The following is a 13988-nucleotide window of genomic DNA, read 5'->3' as shown; positions in this document are numbered from 1 at the left end:
CCTATCAAAATGTCGAAAATCAAGACGCCGATTTATTAAAAGGCCGAATGTCAAAAAGCTTAAAAAGTATAAATGCCATAAAATTAAAACACCTAACACCACGAATACTGGAAAATCAAAATGCTGAAAAAACGTATCGCCGAAAATTTCTTGAACCATGCACGTGAATACCCCCTATTCCGAGGGAAATTGACGAAGATGTGGCGGGGTGTGTTACCAAAAAGTTAAACCAATACTTTGTTGCAGTTGTGGTTATGTTTATGTTGTTGACAAGAACGTGTATTCTAGGCACTATTGGAGGTGCGAGAAGTGAAGAGACTGCAACGCCAGAGTGACTACCGACCTTCCTGTAGAAGGTACTCGCATCACAATCTCGAAGAAAGTGATCTACGACAGCCATGCAATTTCGGTTTATTGCTACCATGAAGAGGAAGCAAGCCAGACTCGAAGACATCGTCAAGGGAGCGACAACCCCACTGCTTACAGAGCTAACTGTTTGCGATAAGCAAGAAATCACTCTGATGTGTGATTACTGAAAATTTCCGTATGTGTGGCTCCGCACATACGCCATTATTTGACTACGGAAAGCCGTATGATACGGAAAGTGCCGCAGATAAGGAAAGCCCAGGATGCGGAAAGGTCCACACATAGGGAAAGCCGCATGATGCGGAACGGTCCGCAGATAAGGAAAGCCGCATGATGCGGAAAGCTCCGCAGATAAGGAAAGCTGTATTAATTATGCAGAAATGAATTGACCGTCCGAATCTATTGCAAAGCAAAATAATGTGTAAATTGAATAGACGTCCACATTTTGAGTACATGCAATACTATGTACAAATCACAATATTTCTTAAAGATGCATGATGAGGGATTGAATCATCGGCATCTTTCCAATTGTCGTGATGCGGAAGCAAAATTATCTTTTAAATAAAATACGTTACAAAGCTACTGAATTAACATGCTAGTGATCATAAATGGTGGTTACATTGCAACACATTAATGCTGTGTTCTATGCAAGACTTCAAAAACCTATAAAGTTATTATTTGCAATAGAGAAGCATTATTATACACATCAGCCCTGCTACAATCAATATATTTTCTATTTGTCTGTATGCTCCAGCTGTGAATAGTCACATTGCAGTGTTGATGGTACGCAATTGAGGTGACTGCACCGTAATTTCACGAGCTCCACCTAAGCCACAGGATGGTGGCACAAAACGCAATGTAACAGCAATTTCGGAACGAAATTTTAAACATGAATAATAATTATAGCACTGTGAAAGTGTGGCGCTGTGTTTATTTCATGAACGCCTTGTGGAGATCGACGAAATGCTGCTTGAGGCTCCAGCACCACTGTAGATTTGGGAGGTCACTGCCATAGAGCTTATGTGTCCTTCATAGGCACCTGAAAATGTAAATAATTGGCACAAATAATGTCAGGCACACAAGTTAGCACCTTAGTTCACATGCAGAAGAAATATAACACACAGAATGAAACTGAAAATGTAAGGCAGAGAATCCTTCATATTATGCATATGTGAATAATAGAAGAAAGAAGTGTATAATTTAGTTCTGCCACATGAAAGAAAACAGCATGCTTATCACAGTGAAAATAACTAGGTTGTTGCCACGATTTTCAATGGTAGAGATAATCTATTTATATGTCCTTATAAAATTATGATTTAAATGCTTCCTGCACACTAAAACTTTAGGAACTGCCAGTGAAAGTTCTCAATGTACATTTAGTAGTGCGTACTTGTACATTTGCTGCCTCTAAACTATACAGTTTGTGCACAAAATTGGCATCTTGAACAATTTCGAGACGTGAAACTATGCATCTTATGAAGGTTAAAATTACCATGAAAGCAAGCAGGATCAGGCAGGTGCCGTTAAAAATCTGTGCAAGCCAGACTACTATAACCGAACTGCACAGAAATAGGGGAGCAAGAGTAACTAAAATTCGGCTGCTGACCCGCAGGTCACGGTATGAAATCCCGGCTGCAGCGGCTGCATTTTCGATGGAGGCAGAAATGTTGTAGGCACGGGTGCTCAGATTTGGGTGCACGTTAAAGAACCCCAGGTGGTCGAAATTTCCAGAGCCCTCCACTACGGGGTCTCTCATAATCATATAGTGGTTTTGGGACGTGAAACCCCACATATAAATCAAGAATAACAGAAATAAACTGCCAACAGAAAAGTTGGGTGCATGTGCTATCTGTAAGTGCTTATACCTTACTACATACAGCATGCTCATTCCATTTTAAATACTGACATTGAAAATAACTGCTGTATTAGGAATGTAAAAGGTGAGGTAGAACTGAACGACTCTATATGATATCTATATGACCCTATTATGACATCACGTTTTTTTATTACAAAATCGACTAAGACTCTGAAATATCATTACGCAATAAAAAATCTTCAAAAGAGCCATCAAGCTTGAAGTCAATTTTTAATATGGCTACTAAGACTATAACAAAAAAATCGAGCTCAACAAGGCCAATGTTAGTTTTTAAGGCCTATGTTCACTAGACAATGATTTATACCACAAAAAGCACAGCGTTCAGGCAAAGCACCACACAAAAAAGCAGACCTTTTTGTTATTACCCACAATGCCTTTAAATTGTATTTTTACCTCTACTTGCCGCTTTTTATCCTAGTAACTGGTGTGAAACACTTTAGCTGAAAATGCACTGTGCCTCCAAAGCCTGTTGGCTGAATTTGAATGTTTAAAAATGGTGAAGCTTGCACTAAATGAGGCTCCACAAGCCTTAGAACAGCGAGACTGCATGACTCTTAGGACTACTTTGGTTACTTGTGTTTTGTTTTTGGACCTAAGCATGAAGACAACGGCTTAATTGAATTGCTGCTAACAAAAAAATGCTTTCGAAGTTGCCCGAGCGTCAAAGAATGCTCATACATTTGTTGTTTTTCCCACTGGGCCATTCTACACCAAACATCCATACCATACTGCCTGGCGACCATCACAGATATATAGTTAAAAAAATGGTGGTAATTTACTCTTTTGAAAACAGTTATTTGCTGAAATATTTTGAAGAGAAAAAGTAGTGGTCACGTGGGTACCTTCAGAATTTCGCAGAATGTCATGGGGGTGCTGTTTCTGAGAAAAATTTAAAAGTACCGCTTTTTCTTGTCATATTAAATTTGATCTACATATTAGGTAAAAGCGCTTTTTTAAAATATTTGAAGCCGAGTAACTAATTTGCAATTTTTTCGCTACATAGGCTTTGAAAAACTCAGCCAAACTGTTTATCGTTTGCATTTCTTCTATGGCAATACTGCACTTTGTATGAATATTTGAGCCATAAATACTCACTCCACCGAAGGTATATTTCACGAAAAAAAATAATGTTAGGTCCAGATTACAAATATCACTATATAATCGTTTTTTTCACATTGAGATGCAATTTGCAGTAAGTGTCTAATTAAAAACTACTTTTATGTGTAAGTTGAAAGCAAATAAACAGTTCTTGTTATATGGCAAGTGTTATCATTACAATTTTTGTTTCAATGAAGAAAATGATTTTTGAAGTCTCCTATTGAGCGCCATGGGGAACTTTGGAACGGCAGCTGTCGTATATCAAATGCGAAAACAGCCATCATTAGGAAACTTCAAAAATTATTTTCTTTTTTAAAACAAAAAGTGTAATCACATAACTTGCCATATAAAGAGAACTGCTTTCTTGCTTCTGAAGTGGCAAAAAAATTGCACTAGTTTCACTGAGCTTTATTCACTACATACAATCACCTTTACTTAATACATAGACCAAATTTGGTGTACAAGAAGCAGTATTTTTGAAATACTTTTTTTACAAACAACACCCAGACAACATCCTGGGAAGTCCAGAAGGCACCAAGGTGGCCTAATATTTTGTTCTCTGCGACATATTTTAGCCTTTTGCTGTTTTCAATACAGTAAACGAGCACAATATTTTTTTTTTCAAAACACATTTAGGATGGTTGGCAAAATGGCCGGGATGTTTGATGTGGAATTGCCTCACTGCCAGTGTTTATTCTTCAAAAGCTCAAGCTATCACCTCTCTGTTACTGCCTTACATAAAATGCCTGCATACGAAAGAAAAAGAAAGGCAGGTTTGACAAAGTTCACAAGGCAAGATATTTTCATGTTGGATAAATTCATTACCATAAACAGCAGCAAATAACATTCATTTGGGTAGTCCAAGACAGAAGCTATATACCAGTATACTAAGAGCCAAGTGCAAACTTTTCATTTGATCATGTGTGGTGATAGAGAGAAAGCACTTATTGCAAGACCGATCAGCCTGTAATTGAACTGAATGAAGTACAATGCACTGTTCAATCCAACACCACATAGGCATCTTTGTTATAGCAAAGCCATGTGTCATTGATTCATGCACTCGATGGGACAATGCAAATGTAAAAAAGGGAAAAAAAGAAAAGAAGGAAAAAAGAAGAAAAGGAGGGATGCAAAGTAGGAGCAGTGTAGCACACTACTTTTTCTTTGCATCCCCCTTTTCTTTATTCTTTTTTCTTTTCTTTCTTTTACCTTTTTTTTGCTTCCCTTACTCCCAACCTCCGACATGAAAACACTTTGTATCATGGCAATATAACTTGAAAGGAAGCGAGGGCTGCCCTCTTCTGCGTTATAGGTTTTTTTTTCAAACATTTCCAACAGGCACACACACCTATACCAAAAGACGATGTCATTACTAACCCCATTTAAACTAACACGCCAAGGATGACAAGGTGACTTCTAAAAAATAGGTCCTCCTATCGCAACATCGGCCAGCCTGTCTGAGGCACTTCCACTGTTCACCCTGATTACCCCACTAGATGCTTCCATCTGTCAACTCGCACCTTCATTTTAGATAACACTAAGACGAGCTTACATTGATGAATACGCACGAAAGTTTAGTGATGTATCTTGCATCAAATTAAGCAACTGTGTTAAAAAATTATTGATAGGTTGCTTCCAGGCTTTTTATTTTACAATACGGTGCTTGAAGTAGCCTGAAACTGCGTAACGTCTTCTATGCACATGAATCAGACTGACAACGTAATGCACAACATCCTTAAGAATATTGCGAGAAACATGATAACGACAAAATGACCAGCCACCCAAATTTTTTGCTGTACATGTTTAAAATGTTCATGTTCACCCAAACGAGGTGCTTATGATTACAAGCCGAAAAAACCTACAAGTAAGGCCTTGGGGCCTTCTGAAAGTAGACGTGTAGCATTTTTTCTGTGGAGGGCTTTACACCCATGAGTGAGGATCAAAACTCCTGTACAATGAAGAATGTTGGCAGCTATCAGTTATAGAAAAAAACTATTGCAGCTAATCTTCCCTGACACATCTGTACATTTACAGAGGTGACAAAGCTTCTGTCATTTATAGCAGTAACTCCAACAGGACCAGTGCGAAAATTGGCACTACTTGGCTAGACAAATGTCGAAACATGCCTGCCCGACTCCCTCTAGCCATCCCGACTGAATCTTACACATGATTTCTTGACTGCTGGCTGGACAAAACCAAAACCACTGAAGCACTCACAACACACAGCAATGTTCCTCTGGAGTGGTCAACTTCGTCTTCCGCGATGAGAGAGTGCGCAGTGTACTGGTAAGGCACACCTTGCAATGGTTTTCAATGCCACACAGTGACTTTGCTGTTCCTGTCGAAGAGCGCTTGGGGAGCTTAAATGGTGCTTGCTGTTTTCTGGGGCTGCGGCTGCTCCTCGTTTTCTGCTCAAGGTCAACCTGCACTAAGTTGTAGACGAGGCTTTAGGAGTTGTATATAATGATATACAAATTATTGCAGAACACACATTTCTTCGTGACATACTGAGGAATTTCTTATAAAACTTTAGGCCTCGCATATGCAAACACTTACAATCGATCCGAAGATGCACTTGACTCTAAAGGAGCAAGTTTGTTATGTAGCGTATATAAAGAAAGGTCATTCAGCACAACAACTACAGTTGCGCACTGAAACAACATTAGCTGGACGCTGTGGGCCGCTTTCATGGCATAGCTTAAGCTGACACTGATCGTGTAACGATAAGAAAACTATGCAAAGATAGCCTGATCGATTTCAGGCAGTACTGACGGGTGGGGCACGAATCTATCGTTCTACTCATGAGCAGTGCACAAAATTCAACATCAGTACCAACCCATTCAACTAAAAATTTTGATTAGGATTTCTTCATTAAAGAGACAGACAAGTCGCCAGCATGTGTGATTGGAGGTGGAAACCAAAATCCGTTAATTGAACTGCATTCTTTTTGCAAATTGAGTGGCACTTCCTTTTAAAATTGCACTTAAAAAGCCTAAAAATCAGTATGTCATGCAGCCTGTATGTTTACTGCAAATAGGTTGATGCTTTAACATGCAAAAAGATTAGTGGTCAAAGTTACAGCATATATCCATATTACCTGTGCCAACATTAATCTGTGCTGCTTACGCAGAGGAGTCAACCCTCAAAAAGCAGCACAGTGAGAAATATGTGCATTTCACACGCTTGTGAAATGCATGCTTTCGCTGCAAACTGCAATGCACAAACATATAAAGCTGTTATGCTGACCTCCCACTGTTTGCAGCCTGTGTTGTGTGACACTTCATAGCTGTCAGAGACCCGGAAATTCTTAAAATGTTTCCAGCACTTTCTGCGTTACCATTAAATGTACTCATGAAAGCCATGTCAAACAAAAAGACACAAGCCTCGAAAATTCTCTTCTTTCATTGCATGATTATACGCTCAGACCAGTAAGCTTTCTATTGCAGAAAAAAACAGCTACTATAAAAATTGATATTCGGTCTAATTAACTGCTTTATGCTTTAAGCCATGTTATTATGTTAAACGGGTGTCCTGTTTTACACGATCTGGTCTGCATGAACTCTTGAACAGGGCACCATATAGGTTGAAAGGCACACACAGAGTTTGAGACAAACCTAGTTTCCCATGGAGCACCATTATGCACTATAACAACACATCTCAATCTAGTTAGTTGATCAGAACGAGGTGAAAACAGCTCGCACTTGAAAAGGACGGGCAGAAGAAATGACGCCTGCACCCTGTGCTCCCTGTAAATTCTCGTTGAGGGTGCAGTTTTCACCTTATCCTTATGCAATTTCGCATTTATAACATTGCTCGTTGCATATTCTTTGTGGCATTAAAATGTGTGATACCGTCATGTGTAGCCCATATAATTTATAAAAATAGAATTCAAGATAGCTCGATTCAAAAATAACAAAGTGCATCCAGCACCATGTCCTGTACGCATTTTTTAGGCAAGTGGCAGAATGATTTATTCTTCAAAACATATCTTACTTGTAATCACTACAAGAGCTAACTCGTACACTGGCACATTCTGTTTGCCTCTTCAGATTATAAGGTACCTTTTTTTAGCAAACACCAGAAAATCTGCAAGAAGAATAGAAGTGTTGTAATTGTGAACAAAGAAAAGTAGAAGGAAAAAAGATAACCTGCTCTGGACAGGGACCGAGCCTGCAACCTTCGAATAACGTGTCCGATGCTCTATCAACTGAGCTACCATGGCGACTATCCCCCTTTCACTTTGTACGGTATATATGTGAATTTAATCATGGAAGAGTCAGTCAGCGCTGCCTGTTAACATACATGGCAAGTGTGGGACACCTTTTTTTTGCCTACTGGTGGCACGCAGTACGCGCTATTATTACATCAGCTAACAGCAGATCAATTATCTCTCATATACAACCTCATGGCACCAAGCCTGCCTTAAGTTCCTCACTGCGAATGAAGGAAAAAAGGGCTCGTTTTTCTTTGTTAGAAACGATATTATTGAGAACTGACAATGCTGCCAGAAAAAGTACTAGGGATAATAATAGAAGTATTTGTAATGTAATTGACAAGAAAGTAACATGGAAGAAAAGGTAACTAGTCTTGCGCAATAACCGAATCTGGAAACCTTTGAATAATGCATCTGATGCCCTACTACTAACTATGACAGTTATCTACCCGTCCACTTATGGGGTGTATATGTGCATTAAGCACAGGAGCGTTAGTCAGGCTGCCAGTTTGTAATAATATCACATGCTACGTGATGCCAATAGAAAAGAAAAAGTGTCCCAAACTAGCCATGATGGCAACAAGCGGGGCTGACTGTTTCCCCGACGATTAGCTACACATATATACCTTGCCAAGCGGAAGGGGCAATAGCTGCTGTGTTACGTAGCACAGTTGGTAGAGCACCGCACGCTTTATTCGTAGGTGGCAGGTTCTGTCCCTCACCACGGCAAGTTATCTTTTCTTCCACTTTTCTTTCTTGACAATTACATTACGATTACTTCCAATATCGCTATACTTCTTTGGCAGCATTATGCATCTGTTAGTTCTCAGAAAATCTGCTTGTCACAGGAGGTGGCGATGGTTCGCCCTCCCACCTAAATGCATGTAATTGAACAATGCACAACTGATCAAAAAAACAAGTCACACACCGCTAAGATTACTGAGATTCACTGTTTCAGATTCATGAGTAAAGGAAAGAACTATAAATTTAAGGGTTCGTTGTCCTTGTTGAACACATTATAATGAGAACTAGCAGACAATTATGCCAAACAAACTATAGGTGATGTTATCAAAAATAACTTTAAAAAATTGTGAAAACAAAGTGAACGAAAACGTAACTTGGCGACAAGTTACTAATGGGTTCACGCCTTTTGACAATTAAATAGACATTACTTTTTATAACATCCCCATATATGTTCCTGGGTAATGTGGTCGGGTAATTCTCATTATTAGAGTGGTGAGTAGGCCGACAAAGGAAGGATATGGCAATGATACTTCTTTAAAACACCAAATAGTTTGAGGACTTTAAAAGAGCGGGAGCTGCTTTGAGTAGACCAGAATATTTAGTTGGAGCAAAAAGAAGGTACACACATTTTTACCAGGCTTTCTAACACATTTTGAGACATAAAAGTGTATGCTGCCAGTAATGTTAAGTACCATTATTTTTGTCACACTATGCACTGTAGCAGGTGTAGTTAGAGTGGTGATAGAGAAGCATTAATCAAGCACGCCACCAACTGCGTTCACATCTACGGTCATGTATTTTAAAAATAAACCTGCTGTATAGTAAAAAAAATTGAGAGCATTTACAATTTTATCCAAATCAAGTTATACCGTTTGGGTAAGCAAACCATTTGCATAAAATCAAAAGGCATAAAGTGATTCATGTATTATAATTATGTGAACGATTTCAGCAACACAGGGCAAAGTGACAACCGTTCCAATTAAAATCCCTCTCATTATAACATGCATGAAAAGCACCACACCAGAATATCTTATAGTGCATGTAATATCGAGACTACTAGACATTCTATTGACCTTTCAGGAGAAGGGTATTTTTTTCACCTTCAAGGGGCAACCACTTAGCCTTTTCCTGAGCTTTTCTGTGAATATTTTCTCAATTTCAGATATCATTAGGATTGAATTATAGTGAACAGATTTGGCTTACACATTGAAACCTAGTTCTGTATGTAACTGCAATAAAGGGTGCCATACCACCTCCAATTATTTTTTAACATTTAAAGCAAATGTGTGCAACGACTTCAGAATAGTGTCCTGATCAACAATGATAACTGCAGCAGCACAAATAGCTATAGGTGCCCAAAAAGTAGCTAGAAACGATACCTTTTCCTCTTTGGGCCTTTTGGAAGTGTTTAGTCTCTCAGTGCTCACCTTACAACATTTTTTTAAATACGTGTTTTTGTGGCCACTGTTCTTGCTCCTTGCACAGTGAGGAGGAGCACATGGCAAGAAGAGGCAAGAAATAAGCATAGCGAAAAAAGCGAAATAAGCGAGGACCCCTTTTGTATCATCCAATGTGTGTAACATTACTATTGCGACAACATATAGAAAAATTATCACGGCTATGCATTCATTGTTGAGTCATACACAGCTGCAACACCACGACTAAATTTCAACCTTGTTTTAAGAACCCTTTATAGTGGCAAGCTAAAGATATCTGCATTTGTTCGACACATATTAAAATGCAGTGAAATATGATATGGTAATCTCATTTAGAATGCATGTCATATGGCTTTATTGTATATGTGGCCACAAGTAACTCTGGTTGCAAAGCAATATGGCACAGCCTAAACAGATGTTACCGACCACTCCAATCTGAACTTGCCTTTGCTTCTTTCTCATTAAAATCACAGCAAAAAATGAACAATTGAATCTGCTATTGATATGTGCAAGCTTATGCTAAGGACCAAGTATGAAGGGTGTTTTGTCATTATTGAGATCAGTTATTTGTTCAAGAACACTTGCTGTCGAAGCATGATGACTCAAATATAAAGCAAAAAGAAGTGTCTCTTTAAAAATTACAGGCCACAAGGTGCAAGATAATTATTTGATATACTTGGCATGTAAGGCACGCACAAGAGGTGCTGTCATATTATATTTTTCCCTGTATTGAAACCTGCTTGATTTACTCACCCAAAACATCTGTAAAGAGGCCGTGAGAACACCAAGCAGCTGATGCAGCATGGTTGAACATATGTCCAGGGATTCCACCATTCATATTGGTGAAGCAGCCCTACAGCCTTTACAGTCCTGCAACCATTTGTAAGACAAATATAGTTCTACCCAAAGTTCTTGGTTTACAGACACACATGCAAGACGCATAACCACTCTATAGGAAGTTTGCATGATAATGTGCTGGGTAGCAAAACGAATGCCAATATCAAGTAAGTATCCCGGCCTGCCGCTTCTTTCTTTCCATTCTTCAAAATTAATCAATCCATGGTTAATAAATGTTCCCCCAATGTGAAGTGTTACTGGCAGTCTGGTGAAGAATCGCAATGTATTTCAAACACAATCCGACTCATGGCAACTAAGCATGCAATAGCGTTTTGTCAGCATTTCAAGAAAACAGCATGAAGTTTAGCTAAAGCCCATGTTTTTTATAAACACTATTCAATTTGATATTTAAAGTTGTGAGCATTATGTGAAATAACACGGATTCATGTTTAATCAATGGTAACTTATAATATACGAATATGAATGCAACTAACTGAATATTAAACGATAATTTTTGCTTGGGCATTTAGAGTTATGAACACTATCGCACTTGCCAGCTGCATCTTGTCCAAAACAGTGGCAAGCTAGGCTAGTTTCTGTAGGTGAGCAGTGATGAACAGTGCAAAGTAACAACGAGAAACACCAGTAACAACAGTATGGGGCAAGCACAGACTGCCAACTGTATAATTTGTTGCACAAAAGTTCGCCTGAATATCAGTCAGACAACTCGTGTAAATGAAGGCCCCGTTAGAAATGAACAAGTTACGAAATCAACAATGCCTGCTTTCTCTAACAAGACCCTAATTCACATAAAGTATGCAGCGATAGGCCCCTACCGAGGTACGTCACAGCATGATGTCAATGGCACACGTAAAAGGTGTGGCTGGAAAAACACTCCCGCTAGTGGCTCAGCCCGGTACAGTCGTGCGGTGTTTGGGACAAGCCTTAATTTTTCAAAGCTTACACTTCACGTTACAATGTCAACATTAGCTGTAGTATGTGTCAGCAAACATCTAGCTGTGCGTAAACTGTGTGGTGAACTTTTTGCCACGCTGTCTGTTTATCTTAAAGAAGTGAACACACGTTGTGGCCTGTGCGAGGAACAGTGGCATAGTCTTCAAAAATATGCACTGTAATTGCGGCATGCATGTAGTGTGCTTTGAAAAGTATTGAGAATATCGGTTCAACAGAGAATATTGTGTGTGGTGTGTGCAGTGTGAATAACAATATGTCTTGTTTGCGAAGACGTTAGCACTCGTGGCAGCGACCGGTTGTTGAAAAAACTTGATTCGACAGTTTCGTCAAGGTAAATATGCACTTGACGCAATTATCTGTGAGTGGGTACATCTCGGTGTTTGCGCTGTGTGCAGAAAAAAAGTGCATGGTCACCGGGCTGAAAGACACCATTTGCTGAAGCTGCATGTATGCATCGCCCCGACGATTACGCAAGCCCAATAAAGGTACAACTCGTTTTATCGAAGGCCTCTTATGTCTTCATGTAATAAGCAGAGATTCTTGTTTCACATATACTCAGTACCTTTACAGCTCGATATTCATGAAGTAACAATGCACACTACAAGTTTGTGTGTTAGGTCCTAAGGGAGCAATGTAAATATGCAAATAAGTTGTAGGTGTCAGATGCAGCGATGTAACTGCACAAAAGATTACGTATATATTAGGCTACAGGTTTGGAATCGCATACATATCAGTGGGCTATCAAGAACGTCACCAACAACTTCCTTTCCAACCAGTCCTTGCATCGAGGAAGGGAATGGCTGGCACAGTGCTCGATGTGATGTCACACAGTTTGCAAACATAGAGAGGTTTCTTACTTAGGCACCATTTTGCACAATACATTTTTTAGATGACAGACTGTACTCGTCCCACATTGATCATACTGATGTCTTTTGTTCTTACTTTGTGCTGTGAATTACTAGGCATTTAGTCATCATGACCTTTAAAAGCTAATTTCAGTGTTCTTTCTCATATTGCAGACAACTGTGTAATTGCATAAATTGGGCAAAAAAGCAACACAGAAAGGCTGTCACAATAAGTACACCAACATGGGTATTCTCCTGCAAACAAAAGTCGGCACTGGTCCTGTCATTACCCGTCTTCCTTCTCTCTTTGCCTTGTTTGTGCTGAAACAGCCAAACACCCGATGAGTTAGACGAGAAATATTCATGCATCAAAACTATAAGTGCTTGCATCAGCAACTACACAACAGCGTGATAACCGCACCTCTGCCACACAGCAGCGAAACATATTTTGAACATGCTGGCAATGTATTATTTTATGAAAAGCAACTCTGGCAGATTACAAAGTCTCACACTGTGCGTGCAAGTTTTCTTCAAAGTCAGGCGTACAATGTAGGTGCTGGCCGGTACATTATTAGTTACAAGCAAAGGTGTCTTGCAGGCACACATACAGATTGCACGAACACATCTGTCTCTCTACACTAGGCACACACATTATATCTTTTAACAAGCATACGCCACTGTTTAGGGGCATATTAACGCTCTACTGTGAACGTATGCTTATCAACCCACTTAGGCGGTTGGCTAGGTGAATTGAGCCAAGTTACAAAGTGTATCGCCCGCGAACGTGAAGAAAATGCTGCTTTGCATCAAAGGGCACCGCAGGCTTCGTTTAATCAACAACGTAGCAAGCGCCGTGTGCGTCCTCCTCACTACATTGCACTTATGAAAAAATCGATCACCATACACATGCATGTTGCCGCAGTTGTCGCGAATTAGCTCCAGTAAGGCCACGCCAATGCGCCATGGCTCTGCTGGCGTTAGCGTTGTCAAAGCGAATCGGCAACCGCACTCGCAAAGGCGCGTACGGCTGCCGTTTCACGAAGCCTCGTTCGAGTGCGGCAACACACACTTGCACTAAGTGGCATACTTAGTCTACATAAAAAAGTATCTCTCTTACATTTAGTTTCTTTCACACTGTCCTGAGGGAAGCGACCACAGGCGTCAGCCGTCACCTGGATTCTTTCGAGCGCCCGCACAACCCGCCGATTCCTTGGACGACTCGCACTTGACCCGCACTCGAAAAACCGCGGGAATTGCGCGCAACCTCTGCACATCGCACGAACGAGGAACGGCGCTTCCTTGCGTAAATTTAACATTTCGTGCTCTCGTGTGTAGCAGCGCGAACACATGAGAGACGCACCGACACGGCATGACCACGAAAACAAAGAAGACAAACAACATGTGGCTTTAGCTGTGAATGGATTTGACTTGGATATCTGTGTGAGGGAAATAAAAAAAAAACATCCGTCGCTGCTATAAACTGAAAAAAAATGTATGTTATCTGGCAAAATAACTTTAAAAGTGATAAACGGTTATTCAAAAGACAAGTTGCAACTTATGAATACTTTCTAGGTCTTTGTTTGGTTTTTGTTCTAGCA

The 13988-nt window shown here is 39.9% G+C and overlaps 1 protein-coding gene across 3 annotated transcripts; it reads right to left on the bottom strand.

Annotated features, from left to right (window-relative positions):
• Positions 1-395: 395 nt before the first annotated feature.
• LOC142814766 (uncharacterized) lies at positions 396-13753 on the bottom strand. Of its 3 annotated transcripts, none has more exons than XM_075894021.1 (4): positions 13508-13753; positions 10487-10603; positions 5558-5768; positions 396-1405 (listed from the first exon to the last, which is right to left on the bottom strand). In XM_075894021.1, the coding sequence occupies exons 2-4, from the start codon at positions 10569-10571 to the stop codon at positions 1396-1398; spliced, it is 306 nt and encodes a 101-aa protein (XP_075750136.1). In that variant the 5' UTR covers positions 10572-10603; positions 13508-13753; the 3' UTR covers positions 396-1395. The 3 variants fall into 3 exon arrangements, with proteins under 3 accessions (XP_075750136.1, XP_075750138.1, XP_075750137.1); XM_075894023.1 differs by having other exon boundaries at positions 5558-5763; XM_075894022.1 differs by having other exon boundaries at positions 10487-13753.
• Between the last annotated feature and the right edge of the window lie 235 nt (positions 13754-13988).

The sequence above is a fragment of the Rhipicephalus microplus genome, chromosome 4, assembly GCF_043290135.1.
Source record: "Rhipicephalus microplus isolate Deutch F79 chromosome 4, USDA_Rmic, whole genome shotgun sequence".
In the NCBI taxonomy this organism is placed as follows: domain Eukaryota; kingdom Metazoa; phylum Arthropoda; class Arachnida; order Ixodida; family Ixodidae; genus Rhipicephalus; species Rhipicephalus microplus.
Note: the sequence above shows the minus strand (reverse complement) of the source record. Positions and strands in the feature narration are given on the sequence as shown.